Below are 16,189 nucleotides of genomic sequence, written 5' to 3' on the forward strand. Positions count from 1 at the left end.
CCTGTGCTGTGGGCCAGCAGGATGCATCCCCAGAGACAGAGCATATGCCGCTGATGCCCACTTCCCCTCCCGAGACCAGGCAATCCCAGCTTGATACCCTGAGTGACATTTCCCAGGAAAAGAACAGCACAGTAAATTCAAAGGTTAAATTTGCATATTTCCTGGTGCTGCTCTGAAAAGCCAGACAGTCGTTCAGGATGAACTGCTTCAACCTGCTGCATGGGGAGCACAAACAGCCTGTGCCCACCGGGGCTGAGGGACCCTTACGGGTGGCACCATGCAACTTCTCCACAGTGGCCTTTAGTTCTGAGAGGGAGCAAACCAAAGGACCACAAGCAGTGAAGGGGGCAAGGTTTTGGCCATGCATCTGTAAAGCAGCCCAGGGCATCGAGGAAGAAGCCAGCATTACCTCCATTCCTCCATCTGAGGAACAGCCAGGACTGGATGCATCCTGGGAAGAAGCAACGGAGGCATTTCTGTATTAACTAGCATGACATCTGCTTTCAACAGTGTGCCTGGGACTGTATCACTCCAATAACGCATCCAGAGAGGCCACAAAGCGTCTTCACAAAAAGCTCCAAAGGCTACAGGCTCAGCAAAATGCTGCACATTAAATACTCTTTTTAGTGTGTGCAGAAGGACTGTTACAAATTCAAATGAACAAGCCACGAGTGAATCACCCGACAGGGAAGGGTTGGCTTCAGCTAAACAGGAGCAAAGCAGCAGTCGGGGAGGGCTCTCACTGGGACAGGGCTCAGGCTCAGCCACAAGCTACTACAACACAGGGAGAAACTCTTCAGCAGCACACACGGTGGGAGAAACAGAGGGCATCCCCTGTTTGGGGGCACAGGGCCACCCTGCAGCGCCAGTTTCCCAGCTCAGCAAAGCCACGTAGCTCAGCATCAGACACACACGGGGCAATGCGTATCCACCATTGCTAAATGTGTATTCGATATTCATCTTTAACTGTCACCTTTTGCTTCCCAAGCCTTGCTTCTGCTCCTCCAGATGTTTGTGTTGTGCTCTGAAGAATAACCCACTCTCATCTCCTTCTCAAACTCCTCTGAAGCAAGAAACAAGGCAGCAATGCTTGAGAGAGAGCAGGTCACGAGGATGCACCTGCACCCAGAACTGCTGGTGAGGAGCAAACAGGGTCCAACAAGGGGCAGCGCCAAGGCTGGTGGCACCAGCCACTGGTTTTCCAGAAGAAGCTACTCTGGCAGGCACTGGTGCTGACCCCGCTTTGCATTCCTGCAGGCAGCAGGGCTGTCTCGTAGCCTCAGCTGTCCTCCATCCCTGCCAGAAGTAGGAGAGCCCGCCGGTTGGTGTTGCTGGATGTTTTCCCGAAAATATAAATACGTGGCCCTTGCTGCACCTTCCATGGACTTCCAGCAGAACCTTGTGGGAGGCAGCTCCAGAGGACTCTCCTGCTAGTGAAACACTCTCCTCCTACACTTTTCAGTGCGTTGCCATCTGGCTGTTGCAATCAGAAGCAACAGCCCAGCTATCCTCCCTGTGCCATTTGTCACCGTGCTTTCTCCTGTACACTGGCCCGTCTTTCCCATCTCCCTTTGACATCAAGCAGCTCCAGCCCTGCTGAGCTCTCTTCATGTCAAGCTCTCTTTGTGTCCTCAGTAATCTAGGTCTTTTTGGAGACAACGGGGTGGAAGGAACCATGATTCTCCAAGGGAGGAGGCACCACTGATTGATATACAGACTTTCCATTCTCTCCTCATCCAGTTTTTATCCCCCTTCACATATGCTCCCATTCGGGCTGCCAGAGCCCCACGCCAAGAAGTGCCGGCAGCTCCCAGCTCCCCTGGAGCCCAGCTCCCTGGTGAGGACAGGGAGCACCGCTATGCTTTTCTGGGTGCTGAGCCTCTTGCCTCATCAGCTCCAAAACCATCAGAACACACGGGGCTCAGCCCACGCAACAGACAGCAATGCCAACCGCTGCCCAGGTGCCTGGCAGAGCCTGTCATTAGCCTGTATTCAGCACAGCCGTTTAATTGGGTTTGTTCTGTGTTTTTGGTTTTCCTGTCTCTTTTGGGTGACAAACAAGCTACAGCCCCTTCCCCTTCACAAGCCCTGTGCTCATCCCATGATCATTTTCAGCCCTGTCCCATGATAGAAACAAAAGCTGTCCCTCTTGCTTGGCCAAACACATGTATGGCCTCTGCTCACACAGCCGCACGTGCACACATGTACTGTCATGCATCCAGGCACGTTCATACTTCTGCGATGGGCATTTTGGCCTTACAACCATGCATACAATCCAGAAAGGCCTGGAGAACCCTGCAAGGCTGCATGAGTGTGCACTTGGCCTGGATGACTGATGTTGCCCATCACCTCACCCTTCCCAAGCAGGAGAGGTTGGCGGGAAGCAGGAGCGAGGAGCTGGGGATCACACAAGCTGCTCTGGCAGGCTGACTCCAGCCTGAGCCAAAGATGGGTCAAGGCTGTTTTACAGGAGCTGCTGGGGTGCACTTGCAAACACTGTTCATCTCCTTTTCCTCTCTGTCGATTTTGACACAACGAGGTGCAATTTTCCTTACCGCATCATTTAGCTCCCATCATGCTGAAAGATTCCTGTGCCATTAGAGCCCTGTCTCCCATTATCACTTCCCACATCTCCTGGTGCCAAGTGTCAGGCTCATTCCGTTAATTCACAGGATCTCTCAGTTTTAGAGAGAGCAGCAAACACCTGCTCTGCCCCAGTCCTGCATGCAGGGAGAGCTCGCATGCCTTTTCTAGCAGCCCAGTGCCGCATTCCCTGGGTTCATAGCAGCTAGACCCGGTACCTGCAGTACTGTGGGCCGTCGGTTTGCTCAGCCTCCTCCCCTGGGAATGTTCAGTCTGTGCTCGGTCTCTTCTGAACACAGGGGATGTGCAGGGAGGCAGATGGAACAACTCACCCCCCTCTCCGGACAGAAGGATGAGGATTTATCAGGAGGAGCTGCGTGCCTCGGTCACACGCAGGGACGGTGGCAGCCACTGGCCTGTGGCCTCTGTATGTCACACGCTAAATCATTTCCCTGACAGCAGGTCACCAGCAGACCTGCCCCTCGCACCCTGGCCAGGTAACCCCATGCTCTACTCACTGGCCTGTACATTGCCTGCATTGCAGCAGAGAGCAGCAGGTGCCTAAGCTCAACTACACCCATCTCCCACCGGCACACAGCGAGCAGAGCAACCCCCAGGCTTGTCACAGGGGTTTTTAGGAGTTTGGACATCAGCAGTTTTCCCCTGTTGAGGCTGTGCCTTACAGGGAGGCTTTACGAGCAGGAAACAGGACACAAATGTGCACGGCAAGGGAGACATGCTCAGATGAGCGGCAGCGAAGTCTTCATTTTAGGAAGAAAGGAGGAAGCTGGAAAGGCTCAGAAACCCAGCCAAAATCAACACAGCTCAAACACTTCCAGAGGGTCCATCTCAGCTTCAGCAAGAGGAGGAAAGAGGGTGTAGGCAGGGAAACAAGTCCACAGCACACAGAGAGCTGCCTTGGCTGGCACCCACTGGGTGTTTGCCAATAAAACAAGCTCAAAAGGCAGGCACCGAATACATCAGAGGGTTGGGATCCCCCTCCGGCACTGAAGGCAGAGACAGTGCAGTGCAGGGAGTCCCGGGGAGCCCAGCACAGCTCCTCTCAGTGCCCATCCAGCACAGTCTGTTCTGCGGGATCCTCATGGCAATGAAAAGCCACCAGGTGCCCCTGGGGCTTGCCCAGCCCTAACACCCATGCAACACGCACCGTGCCAGATTGCCACCAACTCATGCACACAGTGACACACACTTGGTCCCTTCCCCATGTGCCAGCTCCCAGCAGCAACGTACCAGCTGGCAACTCTCTCAAGGGCAAGCAAATTCCCTGTCCATCTGATGGGAAAGAGCCAAAGAGCTTCTCCATCCCCTTCCCTGCCAGAGATACCTCTTCTCCATCAAAAACGGTGTGTGCACGTGCCCCAGGTGGGACCCAGGTCAAGCTCTCCCAAGCTCCTAGTAAATCCAAGGTCCTCAGGAAATAATCAAACAAACTGCTTTGAAGAAGACTTTGTCCCTGCAGCCCAGCTGGCCACCCAGAAGCTTAGGATTAATTGTAAGCCTAGCAAAACACTAGGAAAGCCAAAAATAAATACAGCGAAAGACAAGCATTTCCCACTGGAAAGCCATGGCCAAGTCTCTTCTGGGCTGGTTCCCAGGAGGCAGCTCAGATTCATGTATTGTGCCACTCATATAAACGTTTCTCTTTGGCTGTGCCGCTCCCTTGGTGCTCCCTTCCAACCCGGGAGAAAAAGGACCCATTATTCAGACACGATGCCACTCATCCAGCAGGAAAGCGGATGATGCTCGAGCACCAGCAGCAACCCCAGCCCCACACCGAGCCTCTTCCCAGGGCTCAGGACCACCCTCCGCTGCACACAGGAGAGGATGCAGCCTCAGGATAACCGGAATGGTGCTTGCTGACTTGGGCACGCTGTTTGAAGACACTGCATTTTAGATGCTGTTCACGACACTGCATTTTCCTCGGGGCGCAGGCAGCACCCCAGCAGCAAAGATTGTGTCATGATAGAACTGATTCTTGCTAAAAAGACCAGGAGAGATGGCTTGTCTGTCTTGTGGGTGACACCAAACCCAAAGATCTCACCTCTTCCAGTCTTAGGTTCAAGCCACAGGCCCTCAGCCAGGCTTTGCCTCCAAGCCCCAGCTGAAGTCTCACGGCACCGCATGACGTCAGAAATTGAGTGTTAAAGGTGACACACCAAAGCCTGCACAATGACACCTCCATAATGCCCAGACAGGCTGGTCTGGCAGAATCCCTTTGCTGTCTCACCCAGAAGGCCTAAAATTCATTTTGTAGATTGAAATTGAACCAGCCAAGCGAAGGGATTCAGCAGCTGTTGGTCTCCACAGATGAGTGCAAATGTGGGGGGAGCTGGGGATGGGGTGGAGTGACGCAGCCCACCAGCCCAGCCCAGGCAGCTCCCCAGGGGCTTCCCAAAACTGCCCTGCAGACCAGCCTGGCTGGGTGCATGGGCAGGGATCAAACCACACCAAGGGCAGCGAAAGACACGCTGCCTTCTCACACTGCAACCCCATGCTGGTCATGCACTGGCTTCTGGAAAGAGCTGTGCTGCTCTGCAGAACTTTGTATGTTCCACGGAGACCCTAGGGCAAGGTCTGCGGAGGGGTGTTAGAGAGAGGAGCAGGGCCACAGCAAAAAGGGAAGGCAGACGTGTGGCATCAGGAGTCAGGCAATGCCATCCTTCCTGCTTGCAACTGCCAGCTCCTGCAGCAGGTGACCAGGCAGGAGCAGAGACAGCAAGGCAACGCCTGCCCGCAGTGGGTGGCACCTGAGCAGCAAACAGGTTCATCTCTGGTGCTCAGCCCAGGGACATCCCTGCCCTGACTTCAGGTGACAGCAGATCTCAGCCTGATGCTGATCCCCCTCCTGCCTCACATCTGGCAGCAGCTGCTGTCCCAGCCCGGTGGGGGAAGGTGGGGGGGTGGACACCCATCTCCACACCCAGATGCTTCATGGCAGAGCTGTCTCCCACCATCCATCACGGTGCATATGGTTAATGCTACCACTCAGGACTGTGAGCAGCTGTAATTACCATTATTAATTCCCACCCCACCCCCCTCCCTTCAGGATATATTAGCTGTAAGTTGAGAAAAGAGGGAGGGAGAGAAGTCCCTGGACTTGATAAATCAGCTGCTGACAAAGAACCCACATCTGCACTTCAGTGTGTGCCAGATGCAGCCCCAGAATATGCCCAGCACCGCTCCCCCCGCCCCCCCACTGGCTCCTGGCCACCTCACTGCATTCCCCCCCCTCCAGACCCGCTCACTGAGGCAGATCCTTGTTGGCAAAAGCCAAAGGACTTCGCTGCTCTCCATTAACACCACTTCTGCCCAAGCCAAGCCAAACGCTGACTGCACGGGCATCCAGGAACAGAAACAAATGCCCCGAACGCAGCTGGCACAATGCACTCGGATGTCACTGAGGGGCTTGTGTTTGTGGTTGCATCTCTCCAGGTGGCCATACAGCTCTAAGGAAAGGTCTCAGTTGAAACCAAGTTGGTTACGTGAAGGCAAACCTCAGCTAGTTTCAACTTCACCCAAGTTACAGCCAGTCTAGAAAAACGTGAGTGGGGGCAGAATTAAACAAACCTGTGATATGAGTGCCTGCGTGGACTCAAAGCAATCGGCCGTTGTGGTGGCCAAGGTCCTCACAGATGTCCCTGCCCTGCTGCTAGCAGAAGAGCCAGAGAAAGCCATCCCACCTGAGCTTATGGAACCAAAGCTGCCAAATCTCTTCCAGCCCTCGGATGCTGCAGACCCTCCTCCAGCCCCCAGTGCAGGCATTTCCAAAGCGCCTCCCGCCTGGGTGCACCCCACAGCTTGCAGAACTGCACATGCAAATAGCCAGGGCTGCGGCTCCTTGCAAGCACAGGGCAGCAGCAGAAAATGCCAGACCCCTGGAAACCCAGAGCGAGCCCCTGTACTGACACGGTGCTATCACTCCTGAGAGCAATAAAAACCAAAAAATACAGGAGGGGATGACTACCACTGGTCTGAAGCCTGCTGGTTCTTGCAAAAAGGTTGCTGACCTGTGCAGGAGGACAGAGTGCCTGGTGATAAAACTACACAGGCTTCACTTCACCCGAGACAAGCGGCATCCAAGTGCCCTCCAGACCAGGGCATGGCTGTTCCTGTGCAGCACCAAGAGAGGCGGTGAGCAGTAAATACAAGCCCGCATCACTTTACCCACCTGACAAAACCGGCCACTGTTAAATTGCGCGGATGCTGTGAACAAGAGCGTTCCCAGCGCACAGACTCATGCCTTGTCTCTGAAGGGAAAGGGACAGACAGCCCTCTAGTGTAAAGCCAACGCTAACCATGTTTGCATGGGCATGGAAAGCAACCACAGCCACAGCCACGCTGGACGCCTGCGCTTGGAAGGGACCTGCGCCCAGGCAGAGGGGTTTGCTCTCTGGCTGCTCGCACTGCAGCCTCCCACCGCCCTTCAAAACATGCTGATGCCATGGAAATGTGCACGTCCTAATGGTCCTGGTGGCTTTCAGGTGATGTTTGTGGGTTGTGGGTTTTTTTTTTTCTGCAGTGACAAATAGAATGTTAACCAACTCGGTATTTGCTCTTAGGCATTCAAAAGATGCCTTCTGTCAAAGGAGGGTATGAGCCTTCACAGCCTGACAACAGGGCTCACAAAAGGCTTCTGAAATCCCGACTTGCCCGGCAGCTGATGGCATGTCTCTGACAAAGCCCCCCATGATGCCTGGAAGCATAGACAGCTGAATTTGGGGTCTCCAAAGATTGTTTTGCTTTCCTCTCCCTGCTCCCTTCTGCTTGAGTCAGGCTGAGTTCACATCTCTTCCCTGCGCACGTTGCTGTGTTATGCACATGGGGTATTGTACGTGATGAGCACTCACAGCCTTAAGAAAGACGCACAATTAAAATCAATATTTAAAGTCATCAAACAAGCACACGCAAATTTTAACAGCCACACAATTCACTCTGACATAACGACGCAGGGTGCAGAGTCGAGAGCTGTGCTGGAGTGCCAAGAGCATAGTTCTGCCCACAGTCTTCAAAATTTAATGAAAACACACCAGTTTTAAACACTTTCCCAAATCCAGCTCACAAAATCTGTCACTTTGATGTGAATGGTCCCAGTCTTAGACTATCAGTCACTTTTACTTTCCCTTTAGTAGCTAAAGACGCAAATGAACTCCCAGCAAACTGCACAGCTTCAGGAGAAGAATTTAGCAGCCAGATGGTTCTTGCAAAAGATTTGTTCTTAACAACAACAAAAAAGTTAACCCGTTTCCCAATGAGCAGCACACAGATGATCTGACACACCAGCAAGCAATTCTGAACTGCTACCTTAGAGCATCACTTCTATAGCAGAAGTGCCCCTTCTTCCTAAGCCACCATGCAAATGATAATTATCACTAATAACTGATCAATTAGTACAAGTCCATGCAAGGCACTGTAATTATCAGGTGCATTCAGAGAAGAAAAGAAAGCATCCAATGTGAATGCATACATTCCTTTGTTTCCAGAGGAGGGTGCAACACAGAGAGATAAAAGAAGGCACAACTGTTGAAAAGGCAACAGGATTCAAAGAGCCATCTGAGGGAACGTGATCAACTCCCAGGAGATGGAGCAAAGCTGTGATGGGCTGGAAACTCCCATCGAGGCAGTAAACCTCACGCTAGTGGTGTATTTGCATTCGTTTTCTCTGGACCTTTTCTTCATCTCCACGCAGAATTGCAGCTGTGGATGGGTATCAAAGTATAGCTGACAATAAAGATTCCAGACCTTCATGGAGACCTCCTTGGATAAAGAACAGCAATGCTGGACAAGAAAGTCCTTCTGAGTCAACTCCAGGAAGTAAACAGCAAAAGTAGTAGCATTTGGCACAAGGACTTTGATCACCTAAGGATGTTGATGATGGAAGGAAGAAGGCAACCCATGTCAAGGAATAGCACCTCCTTAGCTGTCTGGGCTGGAATTTGGGCAGCAGCACAAGGGACAACTGTTCAGCAAGGAGATCTGGAGAATCCAAGTGCAGGATGGGAACCCTGAACTTCTTCAAATGTTTCTAGCCCACTGCTAAATAACGCTTCAGTACAACACAGAAACGAGTTCAGATGCAGGTAGGCATCTGTCTATCTAAATGTCCAAGCTTTTTGAATGAATGAAAGAGGAACCGTATTAAGAAGTACTTGCTTGGTACAAGACGTGCACGAAGTTCTGCACCTGAGGCAGAATAACCCCCTGCACCAATTCCAGCCTGCAAACTGTGAGCTATAAACAGCCTGTGAGTGATGGTGGGCACCAAGGGGAATATGAGCAAATGGCTGCTCTTACCGTGAACATGGCAACTACATCCCAGGCTGTGCTAAGAGGATGATGGACAGCAGAGTGGGGGAAGTTGCTGCCTCTCCCTGCCCAGGACTAAGGAGGCTGCTTCTCACTCTGTCCAGCTGTGGTCCCTGAGTCCAAAATAAACATGGGGAAACCAAAAAGGTCCAGTGGAGGGTAAGCTAGATAGATGGTCAGAAGCCTACAGCATATGTCCTACAAGGTCAGGAAGAGGGAGTTAGAATGGTTGGGGCTGGCAAAGAGGAGGGGAAGCAGCACTCTAATTGCAGCCAACAGCTACTCAAAGGCAGTTATAAGGGTGACAGATGTAAATGAGGCCAGATGACACAGCAGGGAGCCGTGCCCAAGAACTGCAGTTTGGGAGGTTCAGGTCAGACAGAGGAAGCTTACGAAAAGCTTTTTAATCGGCTCCAGTGCTGGGAAAGGCCAGCAAGTCTCCATCATTGGAGGCCTCCACTTGGCTAGAAAAAGCCACAGTAGACCTGAGCTGATGTTAGCAATCGCCCTGCTCAGGGTGGGAGTCTGGACCCTCCAGAAGGCACTTCCCACCAGCACCTACATGCAGCGAATGAAGAGACGGGACACAGCTTGATGCAAGCAAATGTCAATTTATTGTACAGAAGCACGAGTTTTTATACTCTTTCAGAAGCTGCGCGTTTTAAACAGATTGCTTCTTGAAGCTAAGCATTGCATACTAGGCAATCCCTGATTGGTGGTTAACTACCATCAATTAACAACAAGGTGTTACCTTTCCTTGGCGCCATCCGTCCCCCACTCCCCTATGCTCTGTATCATGTTAATTGTTGTCTAGACAAGCTCGAGCACATCCCCCTCAGCTAACTGATTGCCACGCATGGTCCTAGTTTCCAGCCCGCTCCTGCACCTACAGGATCCTGGGATTTGGCCATGCTACACCATGCCCTCAGAGAGGTCTCTGCCATGGCACAGTGTCCAGGAATGGCTTCCAGCACAGCGTGCATTTAAGGACTAAAGAGTTTCTGAGAAGCCCTGCTTTAACTAACATTGATGTGGGACACCACACTGGGACAGCTGTAACCAGTATACAGAAAATACATCCAAGGGCTTCATGCCCAAACGCAGTCAGAAAAGCAAACACACAGGCACAAGATGGAAATGCCTGGAAGTTTCTGCTGCCTTCCTGAGGGTCCCCACCAGGGACCCTGACTGGGACCCCCTCTCGGGCCCTCCTTGGTATCCCCCTCAGTGCCTGCTCCTGAACCCACAGGGACAACTACTTACTGCCATCAAGCATGGACCCAGGCACTATGTGCACCGTCGCTCCTGCTCCACCACTGACAGACAAGAGGTACCCTGACCACGCCAAAGGGACATGGTCACTCATGGTCCTGACCCAGGCCAGGTGACAAAGGGCTTGAGCAGCCTTGGCCAGGCAGGCCAAGAAGTCTGAACTATGGTGGAAGAGAGAGTATCTCCATCCTTGGAGATGACATCCATCCTTGAGAGGACAAGCCCCTCAGCAAAGTGATCTAGCTTTGAAATTAGCTGTGCTTTGAGCAGGAGGTTGATTAGATACCTCTAGATGTTTCTTCCAAACTATTTTATGGTTTTATGAAAGCAAATAATCTGTAACCCCTGCCTGGCCTGACCCATGCAGAGAGGACCTTCACACTGCTGGCTGTCTTGGGGAGAAGGGTTGCAGCCTGCTACTTGCAAGTCGTTAGGCTGATGCTCCATACTAGTGAGCTACCCTGTACTACTGAGCTACCAGGAAACTACTAAAACTCACAACGCTGGAGTACTTCTGTGCTTCAAACTTCCTCAATGTTTTGCACATGCTACTGTAATGCTTCTGGTTTTCTTGCCAACGAGGAAGGCTACAAAACAAAACTCAAGTACTTTTCTAATCCCCTGATTCCAGGAGCGGAGACTCAGGAGGGACAATAAATACTGTAAAATCTGCTGGTGCTATCGATCAGCTCCAGGCTACAATGCAAAGACTGCGAGGAAGGCAGGCCAGAGCAGAGACACAAACCTGCTGTTGATGCAGCAACACCCCTAAGGAGAATATCATCAGTCTTGTCACCTGACACCATGTCACTGCTAAAGAAGTGATCGGCAATCGCACAGACCTTCATGGTTTAGCTCTGGACTGACCTTTAAGCATATTCTGGGTCCCATGAGAGATAACTCAGCATCACTCTCCCAGCAATAGAGCTGGAAAAGCTGAAACTAAATCACAGAAAGGCTCATTGACCTGCTCAAGGATACCAAGAAGTCAGAAGCAGGGCCAAGACCAGATTCCAGAAGCCCTGACTTCCAGGAGCTGTCTAAAAGCAAAGTAAATACGGACAGAGCATGGGCAACACCACGCGTGGGCATGTTCTGCCTTACATACAGGCAGGGCCTTTCCATGCATGCTGCACACACACCGTGGGAAGTATCTGTGTCACCTGGATGCCACTTTGCTCACAGTCTACACATCATCACCGAACACCACCATAACGGATAACCAGCCACCCAAAACTCACGCTGCTGCGTGTTCCGACAGCCATAATAAGCCACCAGCAGAGGCTGAGGTGAGTTCGCACAATTTAGCAAAGTCTGTATGAATTGCTTGGGCATCTCTGCACAAACATGGAAGGATCCACCCCTTGCTTCTTTTAGCTGATTATGACTTTTCAGTGCAATTGCCTCCTTTTCCCTGTCTCTGGAAACCTCCAGGAGTTGCAACCACAAGCACGAAAGGGGAGGAGAGGCTGGGCTCTGCAGATCACAAGCCTCCCTCCTCCCTCCCACACCTCTGTGTGTGTCTGTGATGGAGAAGCCCTGAAACCCTGTTAGTCACAAATCCCAGACAGATCCATATGGCTCTAGGACACAGCACAAAGCTTTCCACATGGACAGGAGGGAGAAGCTCTAGTCCAATTCCCAGCCCTTGCAGGCACCACACTGTGATGTTGCTTCTTACAACACCTTTTTGCAGTAGTACAGGATACTCCTACTCCACTGTGTGCGTGCCTCCTGCATAAAGAAACCCCACCTCTTTAGGAACATCAAAAGAGGAGCTTGGCACTCAGAGATATGTCTTAATGAAGGTGACAGCAGCAGAAAGCATTGCAAATCCAAGGGGATGAGAATGCACACCTAATTAGACCGGCTCCTTTCTTCTCCCTTTGGTTCCGCCTCCGGCTGGCCGAATCCTGCACTGGGACCACAGCTCCAGCCTCTCCACCAGGATGCACCCTGCAGCTCGGCGGGGCTGAGCTGTGGGAGCAACCAGCACTGCAGCCCCGTGCAGGCTCCCAGCAGAGATTAGAGCTCAGCTCTTTGCAATCTGCCTTGTCCTGCTTTGTGCTGAGGCTCTGGCTCAACCGATTTTCCAATTTTCCGTCTCCCTCCTCCTCTCACTCAAGGCTCAGGAGGATGGGAAGGGAAGGAAGACACTGTGCTTTCCAGGCTGGGCAACAGCTCCCCACAGCCAGTATCGCTGTGCATGCAGGGTGTGCAGCAACGTGCCCAAGAGCTGGCCTTCAGAGCATCCTCCCTCCTCCCTGCCCCCACCTCACAATCTCCCTCGCTGCTTCCAAGCTGAAGAAGGTGGAAAATTCACACAGGTGCTGCTGAATTTTGCAGATTTTGCTTATTCCTTTGGAAGGCTTAATGGCCAAAGCCATCGTTGGTGTCAGAAGAAGGTTGTGCCGGTATAAGGCCTTTTTTACTAGCACACTGATTGTCACAGAGTATATTTGCAGGGATGCCAGGTGTGGACCCCCATGTCCCCTGCCAGCTTCCAGCTCCAAGGTGAGCTGCCAGGCTGTGGGTACGGACAGACAACCATTCCCCTGCCCTCTCCTATCAAGCCCCCTCGAGCAGGGCAGGTAGCAGACGAAAGCAAAGGGAGGCAACTCAGTTGTGTAGCAAACCATCCCCTCCCTCCCCTTGCTCCTTCCCACCACTGACTCCTTCACACTTACGAACACAGGCTCCCAGGAGCATTTTACTTAAGCAAAGCCCAGAGAGAGCCAACATGGGATGGAGGTAATTAACGAAGGCCCTGGCTTGTTAAGACAGGACTGCCATGCTCCCCATGCTGGTGGTGAGCAGCACAGGCACATGCTGCCCACAAGCCACAACAGCAGAGAGAGCAGCCACTACTAATTAACTTATTTACTGGATGAGCTTTGTCTAGTGCTCTTAGTGGGGAATACATCACAGAAGCAGCGGGGCCACGCCGACATCTGCAGCGATACAACGCCCAGTCGCGCAGCAGTGCGATGGCACCTCCACCTTTTTGCCCTGATATTCTTCTTTAGAAAACCTCCAAACACACCCTTTGATGGTCCCACAGAATATAGGTCTGAGGTATGTGCTACCTGGTGGGGAAGGGGGGACCAAGCCCAAGAAACACTGTGGCCCCTTGATGCAAAATGAACGTTAAACAGAAAAGAAATAGAAAAGAATACGCTGATGAGTGGTGTTTTCTCACAAAAAAAAGAGCTGCTCTCACATCAGTGAGTAAGTAGTCACTGAGGTTGGTGTAGGTTCTCATGTTACAGGGTTTTGTGTTTGTTTTTTTTTTTTAATAAATTTTATAAAAGAATAAACACGGAAAGACCTCTTTCAATATAAATAAATTGTGTTAATAAGGCAGTAAGCGCTGAGAACAGGCAAAAGCTCTGCCTGTCAAACTGTTCCTGGTGGCTATTTCTGGCTTGCAAGGCACTTCAAGTATCCTGGCAGCCCACAGTAGGAAATGTAGTCCAGATACAGCAGCATGGTCACTCATCTAAACATAACCTCCCAAGGTTCATAAAGACTTTACATTCACACCTACCAGCAATCCAGACTACCCAGCCTCTCACAGGAGCAATTGATAAACTGCAGGGGAAAAAAAAAAAAAAAAATTCAAACGCACCCCCCCCCAAAGCCTCGTTCTATAAATAAAGCTGTTGTAACACAGTTTTTATATTTCATTATCCTCTGTGTTTCACATTATACTGGTAGCCGCTGGTAATGTCAGGGCACAGAGGAAGAGCTGTGCCGCAGGAGGATGGGGGACGCAGGAGGATGGGGGACGCAGGAGGATGGGGGACGCAGGAGGATGGGGGACGCAGGAGGAGAGGCTGTCCTGGGTGCTTGTACCACACCCATCACCTGGATGCTGCTCTGCACAGCTGTCTGCCGTCCTACAGCATCACCACACCACCAGCTCAGCACCAGGAGTCTGTGCACAAGCGCACAACCACGGGGTGCAAATCGATGGGTAACCCACGCACCAGGCTACGGTGCAGCACACAACAAATGGATGTTTGAAATATCAATATCCCCCTAAGCGCCCGCAGGAGAAGCCCTCACTGCAACCTGCTCCCCAAGGTGTTTCCCAAACAGGAATAAATTGGCCATTTCAGATTTCAAACCAGTACGAACTCTGTAAAGGAAGTGGTGCACTATATGGATCAGAGCTTGGATACGTCCTTTGATCATCGCACATAAATCAGCCAGCCAAAACAGAAAGAAAAGGAAAAACAAACAGACCAAAAAAATTTATATTTGTGTGGCTGACGGGAACAGGAAGCAAACTGGAGATGGCACAGAGGGGCAGAGACTCCGTGCAGCAAGGGGCTCTGCATGCCCACCGCTCCCTCCAGCAGCAGCCTGGAGAGCAGCAGAGCTCCCACAGCGGGCTGCTCCCACCAGTTAAAAATCGCAATCCGTGGGCTGGGTTGGCAGCCAACACACCTGGGTGGCACATGCTTCTCCCAGCAGCCTGAACCTGCGGCGCTGAGACCATGTGTTCCTCCAAATGTAGGTCTTGATTTTAGGTTTCACCCGGAGCGCCTGCAAACGCCCGAGCCACCACTGTCCAGCGGGGCAGCTCCGACAGCAGCCGCAGCCCCCGGCTGTTGCCAGCCCCCCGCCCCGGGAAAGCAAAGCCCATCGCCAGGGCTGACAAAGCCGATGCAAAAAGGCTATTTTCAGCCCGAGGAGCCGGCTGTGCCAGGCCAGCCTCCCCGCACGCTGTGAGCCTCTCCTCCGGCGGGGCGAGCCGATGGGGGAGTCCCTCCCCTGCACCCCGAGGGAGGGGCTTTGTGGGCACCCCGGGAACCGCCGTCCCTGCGGGGCGCCCGGAGCATCCACAAACTTCCCCGGCCGGAGGCACCCGCGGCCCCTCCGCCGGGCTGGGGGAGCGGAGCCGGCGCTTCCCCGCCGGCCGGGCTGGGAGCGGGGGGCGCGCCGGGCAGCCCCCATCCCCTCTCCCTGCCCGCGGGGTTCCGCGCCCCCCTCCCTGGGGCAGCGGCTCCACGTGCCCCCGCGGGAAGCGCGCTTTGGGGGGGCAGGGGGCAAGGGGCGCCTCCCCCGCGGCACCAACTTCGCCCGGGCACCCCAAGGCCGACCGAGGTGGGGGGCGCCCCCCCGCCCCCCTTCCCCCCCCTCCCCCAGCGCGGGGCCGGGGCTGGAGGGGGCTCAGCTCGTTGCTCCCCTTCCATCCCCCTGCCATGCTCCGCGGCTGGAGCCGTGCCGCGCCGTACCGTACCGTACCGTACTGTACCGTACCGTGCCGTGCCGTGCCGTGCCGCCCAGCCCAGCCCAACCCAGCCCAGCCCCCGGCGGCCAGCCCCGGCCGCTCCCGCCGACTCCGCGGGGAAGGAAAAAAAAAAAAAAAAAAAGAGAGAAAAAAGGAAAAAGAAAAAAAAAGTTGCAGGGCGGGAAGTTCCCGGTGCGGGGCGAAGTTGGGGACATGGCCGCCTCGCCCTGCCCTGCCGCCCCCCGGGGAGCGGCGGAGCCCCGGCGCGGGAGGGGGGGACACGGACACGGGGACGCACCTACCTTCAGCTATCGCCCTCTTCATCTTAGGGATCGGGGAAGGCACGTCTGGAGGCGCAAAGTCGAGCGGCAGCGGTACAATCCTTGCGAAAGCGGGGCAGATCCCGGTACAAAACTTCAGCCCGAGCGCGGCGCGGCGGCGCACGGGGAGGGGGCTCTCCCTCTGCCGGCGCCCTCGCTCATCGGGGGAATGAGCAGCCCCCGAGCTGGAGTCAGCATCCAGGCGAGGCTCCCCCTCCCTGCCTGCCTCCTCCCTCCGTCCGTCCGTCCGTCCGTCCTCCCTCCCGCCCGCCGCACGCTCGGGGCCGGGGCTGCGGCGGATCCCGCGGCGGCAGAGCCGGCGGCGGCGGCGGGGAGCGCGGAGCCTGCTGCACTGTATCCCGGGAGCGAGCGAGCGGGGCGCAGGGATGGAGAGGCGATGAATGTTTTATGGGATCATGTGGTTTGACGTGAGAGGAATCAGCCTAGATCG

The 16,189-nt window shown here is 53.8% G+C and overlaps 1 protein-coding gene across 1 annotated transcript in view; it reads right to left on the reverse strand.

The window, feature by feature from the left end:
* The window catches only part of RTN4R (reticulon 4 receptor), an 81,956-nt gene extending 66,076 nt beyond the window's left edge, over positions 1-15,880 (reverse strand). Inside the window, exon 1 of the mRNA XM_080401865.1 lies at positions 15,721-15,880. Within this exon, the coding sequence (XP_080257991.1) occupies positions 15,721-15,742 (22 nt within the window). The 5' untranslated portion in view covers positions 15,743-15,880. The remainder of the gene's footprint in view (positions 1-15,720) is intronic.
* Between the last annotated feature and the right edge of the window lie 309 nt (positions 15,881-16,189).

Source organism: Falco punctatus (assembly GCF_963210335.1).
Source record: "Falco punctatus genome assembly, chromosome: 1".
Classification (NCBI taxonomy): Eukaryota; Metazoa; Chordata; class Aves; order Falconiformes; family Falconidae; genus Falco; species Falco punctatus.